General features: G+C 34.7%; 3 protein-coding genes across 4 annotated transcripts; all 3 read left to right on the top strand.

The window, feature by feature from the left end:
• The first annotated feature begins 649 nt into the window (after nt 1–649).
• Nucleotides 650–4,106, top strand: LOC100122419 (CTL-like protein 2). The gene is made up of 7 exons (XM_001605976.6): nt 650–990; nt 1,220–1,348; nt 1,432–1,528; nt 1,618–1,887; nt 1,993–2,379; nt 2,480–2,744; nt 2,837–4,106. Exons 1-7 carry the CDS (start codon nt 948–950, stop codon nt 3,119–3,121), a joined length of 1,476 nt encoding a protein of 491 aa, XP_001606026.1. The 5' UTR covers nt 650–947; the 3' UTR covers nt 3,122–4,106.
• LOC100122432 (CTL-like protein 2) lies at nt 4,055–6,612 on the top strand. 2 transcript variants are annotated; one of them, XM_031922694.2, is made up of 8 exons: nt 4,055–4,106; nt 4,188–4,246; nt 4,536–4,664; nt 4,760–4,853; nt 4,929–5,195; nt 5,274–5,696; nt 5,785–6,049; nt 6,131–6,612. In XM_031922694.2, the coding sequence occupies exons 3-8, from the start codon at nt 4,544–4,546 to the stop codon at nt 6,419–6,421; spliced, it is 1,461 nt and encodes a 486-aa protein (XP_031778554.1). In that variant the 5' UTR covers nt 4,055–4,106; nt 4,188–4,246; nt 4,536–4,543; the 3' UTR covers nt 6,422–6,612. The 2 variants fall into 2 exon arrangements, with proteins under 2 accessions (XP_031778554.1, XP_032453578.1); XM_032597687.1 differs by lacking the exon at nt 4,055–4,106 and having other exon boundaries at nt 4,188–4,440.
• Nucleotides 6,613–6,753: 141 nt separating this feature from the next.
• LOC107980672 (choline transporter-like protein 2) lies at nt 6,754–10,477 on the top strand. Its single transcript, XM_031922692.1, has 7 exons — nt 6,754–7,184; nt 7,626–7,754; nt 7,847–7,919; nt 7,998–8,358; nt 8,445–8,741; nt 8,886–9,145; nt 9,237–10,477. Exons 4-7 carry the CDS (start codon nt 8,192–8,194, stop codon nt 9,242–9,244), a joined length of 732 nt encoding a protein of 243 aa, XP_031778552.1. The 5' UTR covers nt 6,754–7,184; nt 7,626–7,754; nt 7,847–7,919; nt 7,998–8,191; the 3' UTR covers nt 9,245–10,477.
• The last annotated feature ends 1,232 nt before the right edge of the window (nt 10,478–11,709 follow it).

The raw sequence follows: 11,709 nt of genomic DNA, 5'->3' as shown, positions 1-11,709 counted from the left end.
CCTCGTCGGTGCAAAGCGCAAAATGCGCGAGTATACGATTACATCACGCTCGCGCTTGTGTGTATACAATAACGCCGGTCAAGCACGTTCCTTTCCGAGAACTGTGGCTGCTGCAAACTGAGACTTTGGTGTAATGTATATGAGCGATAGCTGGGGGATTCCCGAAGCTGCGAAAGTCTAATTATGCGTGTCAACGCTTGCATGCACCACTTTCCTGCGTTGTTATCGTTTGAAAAGTTTCGAGTCCACTTATATTATAGTTGATGCTCGTTCATTTGTGAAAATATTATTTTAAACATGGCCAAATATTACGCTCCAATTAATTTTATTGAAATTCATTTAAAAAAACTTTTTCATGTCTATATACGTAAATCTTTCTCCTCGAAGTCTGTATACACGATTTTCCAAAGATTCTCATCGATTCGCCGCATATATCTCGTCGAAATCTTACCAAATACACGCATCAATATATCATGTATCTCAAAGCACGCTTGACAAATCATAAAGTGTAAAAACTCGCTAAAACAATAACAAAAAAAAACAAAAACTAGACGAATATGTCGGTTCTATTTATACACCACTTTATCTTTTATCTTTTATCTTTTTAACGAGATATCTGCGCATGTCTGAACGTGAATATAGCGAGGTCCTTTGTGCGCCGTTCGCGCACCGCCTCACCCGGCTTCAGTCTGCTTCGAGCGCTCGCAGAAAAACCAATCTCTCTCCGGGTTTCTCCCTTAGAGAATAGAGCTTATTCATTCGCATTTATAAAGCAGTCGCGATTTACTGCGACTCAGTTCGGCGTTGGCCACGGCAGTATGCACAGTGCAGTATAAGTACAATATCCAAGCTTTTTGCGAAATACGCGGAGGAAGTCTGTATAGTTGATCGAAATTTTGTTTTCGTTCGACGAGTGTGTGCGTCGTGTAAAGTGTAGGTATAGCCACATGAAGAGCGTCGACGTCGACATGACGGAAGGGGATCATTACGGTGAGCCGAGTGACTAATATTTTCGCAAACTTTTGCGTCGCTACGATGATTTCGAGTAATTAGACACTGTGGTGTGGATTGTGGAACAGATAAAATCGCTTTTCAAACTCGTCGCGTTACGCGCAAAGAATAATTTACGTAGAATATCTTTTTGAAAATGAATATACTATTTCAGAAAACGTAATTTTCGTAAAATAATGGTATAATTTTTTTTTTGTTTTCAAAACAGTCGCAAACATGGAATACCAGCTACTGTGGAAAACCCGCGACGAGAAGATTAAGCGCTCCGCCACCGACGCAGCGTTCCTCATTATTTTTGGTCTGTTGACCGTGTTGTGGATTGGCATAGGAATTCATGGTACGTATATATACAAATGGATTGTTCAATCTTGTGTCATTTTGATAGCAATATGTAAATATTATTCTATGTTTTCAATTCAGGCTTCACCAATGGCGATGGCATTCCCACTGAAGTAACAATCCAAGTGGAAAAATGGATGATACAAAATAAGATAATGGAAGCGCTATCCTATAGCAAGTAAAGTCAAAAAAGATTCTGTTTTTATAAAATATCATATATACCGATTTCGATATTTTGAACCGCGCATTGATTCCTTCGATTTCCAGGGGCGCCTGCTTCGGATTTATCTGGTTCGCCGCACTGCTGATAGCATTGTTCTTCATTATGGTGCGCTGGGTCACAAAATTCACGATATTTGCTACGCTCGTCGTAGACGGCTTAGGTTGCCTATTTGTGTCCTACTCTTTCCTGATGACCAGAGTGTTTCTTATTTTCATGCTCTCTCTGACGAAATGGTTGATCCTTGGAGTTACGATATATGCGCTCAAAAAAGTAGGAACGAAGACCGTCTGCAAAGTTTTGCAGGATGCTTGCAAGTAAGTTTTTTTTCTCCAGAATTTAAGTGCAAAGATAGTCACTTTAAATTCGATTTCGGAAATGATGAAAATTTACCGATACAAGCAACGTTTCGCTCTTTTCAGAACCATGATTTGCTTCCCATCTTCATTACTCATTGTATTGCTAGAGTTAGCCATACAAGTGGGAGTTGTCGCGTTCACCATAGGGGCTACCGTCTATTTGCTTTTCATCAGAATATCGACCGTCCGAGTGGAAGATGAGTCTGATGAATACTCGTACTTGAGGCGATTTGGGATAGAGACGTATCGACAAGAAGTTGTCGTGAACCCGCCGACTTACGTCAGAATTTTACTTCTGGTTTTAATCGGCACCTCTTTATGGATCACTCAATTCGTCGGAACTTTCAGATCTATGCTGTTGCACGGAATGTTCTCACACTGGTACAGAGCCACGGATAAAAAGAACATTTCGAGCACAGTTGGCTTACGCTGCCTCGCCACCACCTCAAGGTAAACAGCGACGAATAATATATTTTTTGATAAGACAAAATGATCGACGAGTCTCAAAATCTTGCCAATCAACTGCCGTTCTATGTATACTGTGTTGCAGGTATCACATGGGAACTGTTGCCTTTTCTTGCACGATCTTTGCGATCATTCCCATGATTGGAGCACTATTCAACTCGGCAAATGGTCTTGCAAAGCTGATTCGTAAGCGACCAAGCTCACTGTGCGCTTTGTGGTTTGCACTAGTGCAATCGCTGTCCAACGCGTCGATCATGTGCATCTCTTATGGCACGTCTCTATGTCAATCGACGAAGGATGGGCTTCAACTCGTAATGCGCAACCCATTGAAGTACATCGCCGTGCACGCGGTAAGTTTGCTCTATACGTATATTACATCAATTTTTGCTTAATTGTATTTTAACATGTATATAAGATATTAACGTGATTTTGTTTCTTACAGATAAGCTATTGGGTAATCTTTTACGGGCTCGTGACTATTTTGCTTATAGCAACAGGCGCTAGCTATCTTTACTTTGTAAACCAAATAATTGTTGACCCCAACAACTTTGAACAAATTCAATCGTTTATCTTCGCACCGCTTATTGTTGTTATCATATCTTCGAGCATATTAGCAGCTATGTTAATCGTAATACTTAAAAACGCCGTAGAAGCAGTGACTATATGCTTCTTCGAAGAGTCGAATCTTACAAAGACAGGCTTAGAAGACGCGGATCACGAAATGTAACATAATACCATATTTTTTACTTAGACTACATAATAAGTTAAGATATTTTTTGTACTCTATTTGTACGTTGCGTTCGTGTTAAATTATAAATATATGTATACTTAAAGTATATGCTTTATATGTAAGATTCAACGTATAATTCGATATACGATTTTTTGTATTGTTTGCCAAAGTTAATAAATACATAACTATCTATGTCTGAGACAAAACATATACAATCTGTTGTGGTTGAAGCCCTCGACGAAAATTCCCGATCATGAAAAAATCCAAGTGTTGGAATATGCCATAGTGACTGGATACTCATGGCATGCCTATAGCAAAAATGATAAAACATACGTTCGGAGTATGTTTTATAAACAAAATTGTGAGAAGTCTATGCGTAAGCCCCAAAGTATTTGTTCTATAGTTAGTCTCTGCCGATCAGTCGCACTATAAATACCTACCTTCCTCGTGCATTTTAATATAGATACTTTTATTCGAATCTATCACCAAAACTGTATTTGTTTAATACCCATTTCCAATAATAAGTATCAATAATCGCACCGACTTCTATTTTTCAGCCTTTCCGGAATAAATGTTAGATATAAATAGATTCACACGACGGCCGGGGGTTCACACCTACATTAATGCGCACTTACACAGTCTCGCGGGCGAAGAACGCAACGCGTCCTTTGTGCACCGCAAGCGGCGCTCGTGCAGCCGGTGCAGCTGCAGTCGGCTTCTAGCTCTCTCAAGGCGAGTTTTGGGTTTTTACGCTCGGATTTATCGGTCAGTCGGGTGACTGTGGGTATACTTATAAACATCGTCAGTGTTTTGCTGCGGCTTGTGTTGGCTGAAATAAATCTCGATACTTGTACGATTGCGGTGCCGATGAACTGTAACGACTTCGGATCTTATTAATGTAGTTTTCTGTTTGGTGCGATCGGTATCGTGTGAAGAATTTGTGCAGCATCGTCGAGTGCGAAGATGGAAGGAGCCCATTTCGGTTAGTCACGCAATAGTGAGACGGCTGCTTGGTCGGTTTTGTTAAATTAAGTGCCTACTATAGGAAATTTATATTTTTTAGATAAAAAAAATCACATATTCGAATAGCCAAAATAATTTCGAAGATTAAACTTATAATCTGTAAGACGCTGTATAATAATTTTGCATGAACAAATTCATTAAGCGGAAATAAACTTTTATACATATCACGCACAGTCATTATGAGTAACGGCCGGAATTATGTGGGAGTGATAACAATATTTCCCTGCTGATAGGTTCGAGAGTAAAGAAAGGATACGTCGTTTTATCATTAAAAGAAAATGGAAAATAAAAAAGTTACGACCGGGACTGATAAAATAATGCTACCAGATACTGAGTTTATGAATAATGTTGAAAATAAATAAAATTACATTTCTTTCATATTGCACAGTTGAAAAAATGGATTACAACTTACTTGCTGCGGAATCCTGTAAGGAGAAAAAGCGGTCTACAAAAGACGTGACGTTTCTCATCATTTTTGGCATACTAATTTTAGTATGGATCAACATAGGCATTCACGGTATGCACGAAAAAAAATCAAGATACATCAGCTCATTTATATACATGATATTATTTCTGTTTCGACGTGCACTCAATTCAATGATAATTTTTCAGGTTTTTTAGCCGGAAATATCCCCTCCGAGATAATATCGGATATCAAATTATGGATAAACGATAATAAGATCGTGGAGGCACTATCTTATAACAAGTAAGAGCAGTATATTTTCTCATATTATCACACTTTTTATTTTGCATACGAAATCAGAAAACGTCTTATTCGCAGTTTACTGTTGATCGGATTCATCGGATTTGCAATATTTCTTGCGGCACTGTTTCTAATCATGATAGCCTGGATGACAAAATTCATGATAATCATGACGCTGTGCTTCCAGCTGGGATTTTTGTTGTCATTCTTTATCCTATCGATGGGATTCTCTTTCTGTCGCGCTACTCAACTGCTGTTTGCATTGACTATCTTCGGAATCAAAATCTACGCACTTAAGAAAGTAGGAATGAAGATCGTTTGCAAAGTCTTGCAAGATGTTATCAAGTAAGGCTCTTCTTCGCCAAATATCATGTTATCATTATTACAAGGAGTTCAGTGATAAACTGCGTGTTTTTTTTTCAGTGCTGTCAACCATCACTTTCCATCATCATTTATCATTGTACTGCTGGAGTTCGCCCTAGGATTGAGTGTGATCATTTTTAGCGTGACGGCTGGAGCTCATTTGCTGTTCATTAAAAAGACAACCAGTCAAACCGACTTAGAGTATGGCAAAGTCGATGGCTATTCAAAAAGATTTCCTTCGAACGAAGCTACTGGCAACGCAGCGAAATACACCTTCTTTGAAAACATTGCCGATGCGGACCCACCAACTTACGTCATATATTTAATGTCGATTTTCATCTGCGTCACTATTTCGATCGTTTGTTTCATAGGAAATTTCAGACGTATGCTGTTGCATGGAATGTTCACACACTGGTACAGGACATTGGATAAACAGAATATTTCGAACGCAGTCAGCTTCCGCTACTTTGCCACTATTGTCAGGTAAACTTTTGAAAATTTTACAAGCGAATGGCTATGAAATGTTCCTTAAGTTTTTCATTATAACTTGTTTCACCACGATATTGCATAGGCATCACATGGGAACCATTGCCTTCTCCTCGACGATTTTTGCGATCGTTCCCGCAATACGAGCACTTTTCAACTCTAGAAAAGATCTTCTGAGGCTGATTAAAAATCGACCAAGCGCACTCTACGCATTGTGTTGCGCACTTTGGGAAATGACGACGAATGCGTCGATCACCTGCATCTCTAATGGCACTTCCTTGTATCAGTCAATGAAAGATGGGCTTCAACTCGCGATGCGAAACCCATTAAAATACATTATTTTGCGCGGGGTAAGTTTGGATCACATTTTTCTCTTATTAGTACAGTGTCTCGTCGTATCATCTTGTATATCGTTATTCATTTTTCCGCAGGTTACCTTTGGCTTGATAGAGCTTGGAGTTTACTTCATTTTATTTATAAATGTAAAAACCGAGATACAACTATACGATTTAAGAACGAGTGATCAAGATCCCGATCTACACTCATTGAAACAAGCCACGACGATTGCAATCGGCATCTTTTCGCTGGTAATATCAGCTATATACCTGTCCATATTCAATAACGCTGCAGAAGCAGTTATTCTATGCTTGTTTGAAGAATCGAATTCGTCAAAGCCCATCGACAAAGACGGCGACTATCTTTGCGAGAATAACGAAGCGTGATAATATTTTGTCATACAATTGTGTAATTTTAAGATTTTTTGTGTTATCATGCCTATACATGTTCGCTTTAGTTTGAAAATTGCGTATACTTATACGATTTCGCTCTGCGAGAATCGCTTTATAATTTTTGTACGAAATGCTTTAAACTATATAATTGATAAACAATAAATATAAATATACTGCCAAGTCGATCGCGGGGATATTTATGTATATTCATTAACATTCATGAAAAAATGACAACTTGATACATAATTTTATCCATGCGCTTAAAGATACATTCTACAACAAAAAAATAATAATTAACAATAATAATTATTTTTATAATATGGAGAGAAGTTCCAATATCAACAAAAAAATAAGTTGAGCGAAGGAGACACGCATTCTTCGTAAACAAAGCACGAAATCTATGATAAGCAGAGAAAAGGAGAGGTGGTATGCGGTTGGGGGAGAAAGAGACGGGGTAGGTTTTTCCTACTTCCGACTTCCATAAAAGCTGTATATTGTGTGTAGATTCACTCTTGGAGGGGTAAAATCTATACCAGCTCGTTGTAAACCAAGCCCGCCACGTGGTAACTGGGGGAGACTTGTATCGTTAGTGACGCACAGTTCACGCTAACAGTCAGAGCGTATGCAGCGACCAGTGAAGATATACGCCTTGGCCTTTTACTATCATATGATACGACTCGATTTTTGGAAAACTTATTTAAGAAGTATTATTTGACAGTGAGACTATTGTTGATCACAATGGCGAATAACGTGACAAGTGAGTATTTTTTAAAAATAAAATACTATATTTTTATATGGTTTGTAGTATACGGTTTACGAAACTATCGTATTTAGAAAATTTCGTTTTAGAATCGAAGTGTTAAATTATATGACGCTTTTCAATCATAATTTCAAATAATATTATTTAATGGATTTTTTAAATTATATTCTGCACGTCATCATACTACTCAAAATAATTTTGAACAATTAAGAGATCTAGTGTAATAAAATGAGTTATAAGAATTTTTCTATCCAGATAATAAAATCAGTTATATAAGGTAACGAATTTTCGATAAAAATGTGTCATAGGACCGAATTAGCCTAATACATTTCTTGAATCTAATCACCCTAAAATGACGCCTCTTTTTATTATTTTGCCCATTATTTAGATCGTGACATATAACAATAATATTATGACTACAAGAAATTAAATTTTTAGGCTACGAAGGAGTTAGTCATGAAGCAATGCTGCCAAGGGCATTTCAGAGAGACCGATGCAGGACTGACGTTTTTTATCCCTACGTTTTTGGACTACTCTTTCTTATATTCATAGGAATATCCATTTATGGTAACTATTATTATAACACCATTATATTATATTATCATTTATATCGTAATATAGTTCATTTTATACATATAAACTATACGTATTTTTTAAAGCTTATGTTGAATACGACGGACGTGATTTTATAACATCAATAAAATATTGGAGATTTTAAAGAGATTTTACTGAGTAAGCCTTGTCATTTATATTTAGACATTCATTATGTAATTATCTGGTTTAATGATTTAGATTACTGTTTACTTTCAGTATTACTGGTTGTTCGTCAATGTATGCTCCATTACTTTATCTACTATTTTTTGTTTTTTCTTAACCTTGCTACGCTGGGCACCAAAAGTTTTAATTTACTTAGCGAGCATTATTATATATCAACATAATTGCTGTAGTTCTACTTTGGAACTTTTTTACTTTCTGGTAGACTAAAACCGTATCCCGAAAGTACAATGCTTCAATTATCGGTGGGTGAACATCGTCCAGTAATGCAATATACTGATTTCTGGAGTTTTTTCGTAGTTCCAGTATTAAGTCTGATTATACTAATTCCAACGGCAATTTGCCTTCAAAAAGAAGGTGTAAAAGTTTTTTCGGAAATTTTGAAAAAATCTTGCAGGTCAGTCATGAAAACTGTTAATAACACTGTTTATAAATTATATATACACGTACATTCTTCCGGTATTAAGTAATTGCGATTTACAGCGCCCTGGCTTGCTTTTACTCTATTCGGCATTTTATCATGTTTATTTTATGCTACTGCGTGGCAGTAGTAGTGGAGATACTTATATTACTATTTAAGCTGTCAATGGATTATCGACAAAACCTTCAAGGCACTTTGTTATATGCATGTATTTTTATTGGAAAATTTTACATATATTCATTTTTATACCATTTTGGTGTGGCAGTAATGTCAAACACAACTGCATCTTGGCACTATAGCCAAGATAACGAAGAAATTTCCTCAAAATCAGTATGGAAAAGTATCAAAATAGTCTGCAGGTAATAATAATCTTTAAACCAAATTTACAATTTAGGGTAAAAATCCAACTTGTAATGTTATATAAATTCGAGAATTCAAATATTTCTCGAATTAGAAGAAGCATTTCTGAAATATAAAACACAATTATTTTATTATTATTTCAGATTTCATCTTGGAAGAGTAGCTTTTGGAGCCTCTGTAATTCCACCTTACTTTTTAGCCATATATTCACCATGTAGGCATACCGCTACTAAACGAAGCGGCAATACTGTAGTTGCACAAATCTTCAAATTAGTTTCAATATCGGAAATAACTAATTTTGCCGTGATTCAAATTTCTGTTCATGGTTATAATTTTGTCAAATCAACAAAGAGATTATTTGATTTAATGGTAAAAAACTATTCAATCAATGGTAGTAATCAAGGTGATTTATAGATATATTTAACGTCAGATAATTATTCATACATCATAATATGGAGCATTAAGAAATCTTATGTAATTTTTATGTATTCTAGCTGTTTGAGCTCGTTTTGACTAGGATGGTTTTTACATCCATTAAATTTTCTGCGTTATTAATTACTGCATCTGGAATGACTGAAAGATACTCGAACAGAGTGATGGATATAAACATGGTTTACAACTATGAAATGATTATTATAAAAATAGCTGAAACATTATCACTACCTGTTATTATGATAGTAGAAACTGCAGTTAAGACAACTCTCATTTATATATTAGAAAAACAAGAACTCACGGAGAAGAGCACAGAAATGAATACATTTCAACCCACTGCACCACAAAATGAAAACGCTGTCTAGAAGTATGTCTTATTGGAAAGATATAACTATTTATACCAAAAACTTTTTCTCCAGTTTATTTATAAGGATAGCTTTGATTTAATAATGTTTCATGTGATTATATTAATCATATTGAGATTGTTCAATAATATTATTATATATGATCTAGCTATGTTAGAGATATTTACAAATATTTATGTACTAAAATTAAAATATTATATGTATAATTTAAGCTACACCTCGTTACGCTCGGGTGCTAATACACGCCGTGCTGTAATGGACTATATTTATGCTACTTGTATCGTAATATACTTTTTTTTTGCTGAGATCATGAAGAAGATAAACATGAATCAGCGCTGGTAAATTCACCGAGTAAAAGTCAAAGTAAGACCGATGTTGCTTACCTTTATTTTTTGCCATGTTTAGTGGAATAACTTTAATTATAAATGCATACAGTAACTATTAAGAGTTTATGCATAGTTATAAGAATAGTTCGTAGTTCATTGAAAATTGATGTATATATCTATTTTTTAGGATCCTCTACATCAAGTATTCAGTACAACGATGAATCGATTTACAATTCTTAGTTGAATTTTTCAAAAACTATAACATAGGATTTATACATAACACCTGCTGCAGGACCAATCCTTGCTACGTTTTACTTGATCTTTTTTTACCTTCTCTGGGATTATTACGCTGGGCTCCAAAAACTTTAATTTATATTCTTTTCCATCATCATTATTCCTCCGTTATTTATAATTTTATATTTGGTTAGTGAACAATTTTGGAAGACTTCAGGATATCAGAAGTCTCAAGTGTTATTTAGCATAATATATTTAATAAAACAAATTCCAGCAGCAATATGTGTTAAAAAAGATGGAATCAAAGCTATTGATGATGTTGTAGATAAAGCATGCAGATAACATGACAACAAAAATATATGTTATTTACTTGTTAAATTTGTTTCGTCTTCAATAATTATTTTTTATGTTACAGAACCGTGATTTGTATTTAACCAGGACACCGTACAAACTCTGCACAAAAATAACCCTACATGCTACACAAAATAATCCACAAAATGAAAATTTCATCTAAAAATTATTGATATCATATACCAACGCGACTTTTAATTACAAAAATCAGGTTTTTATCACCTATAGTTGGAACTTTCATTGCAATGACAGTTAAATTTTTTTCCGAGACTCAATCAATTTTGTTGTTATATAGTTATAACCTTTATTAAAGTAGCTCATATGATCATCCAAAATTTTCATATATTTAGCATAACAGCATAATTTTTATACTTACGTTTTTAAAAATATTTAATATTTGACATACTTATTTTTAAGAAATACTTATTAAAATACAATATGGGCCAAATCTTGTCTCTTCATTATGTAACTACTTAATTTGTAGTTTTAAAATACGAAGTAATATTTTAGTGTAAAAAAATTGGGTATACAAATTATTTGTGATTTCTTTTTACAATTATATTCTAAGCTGTTAAATTTTACAAAATATTGGTACAGTATGCAATGTTTAAAACCACACGGCTTTATACGATCCATTAATTAAAAAGTAGCATAGAGTCAGGTAATAAGGATGCGCTTAAAAAGTAACAAATAAATCACAATTTCCCTGCTATTCTTTAAAAATAAAAGCTATGCCAATAAGTTATTCAACAGTTTATGCACACATTTGTGCATCTATGTGCACTCACTACACAACAAAAGATAATTAATATAATTATCACTTGTCACGTTTTACTCATACAGTTATTTCCAGACAATATTAACGGATTGATTCTTAAATTTTATAATTTTATAAAACTATAAGATGTTTTTACATAGTGGGTTTCTGCGCTTAGCTAATCTCGTTAGCTTCTTTTACATCTTATAATGTTCTATTTTTGTTCTAACAGTCAATAACTATTACAACAGTATATTGTGCAAATAGGGAAAAAATTTGCTTTTTTTAATAAAAAATGTTTGAGCACAAGTGACAGACTGAGACGGATACCAGTGCTCAAACATTATCTAAGTCTGAAAAAGTCTATTTTTCTTTCCTAGTTGCACACCGTACTTTTTTCAAGAAAAAGTATGAATAGATCCTTTACGGAGAGCGAACAAAAAATAAAGGAAAAAAAATCTAAAAATTTCTAAAATCTTCAAAAATCTTTTCAAATCAGACT

This window comes from Nasonia vitripennis, chromosome 2 (genome assembly GCF_009193385.2).
Source record: "Nasonia vitripennis strain AsymCx chromosome 2, Nvit_psr_1.1, whole genome shotgun sequence".
NCBI lineage: Eukaryota > Metazoa > Arthropoda > Insecta > Hymenoptera > Pteromalidae > Nasonia > Nasonia vitripennis.
This window is presented reverse-complemented; position numbering and strand designations above follow the sequence as displayed.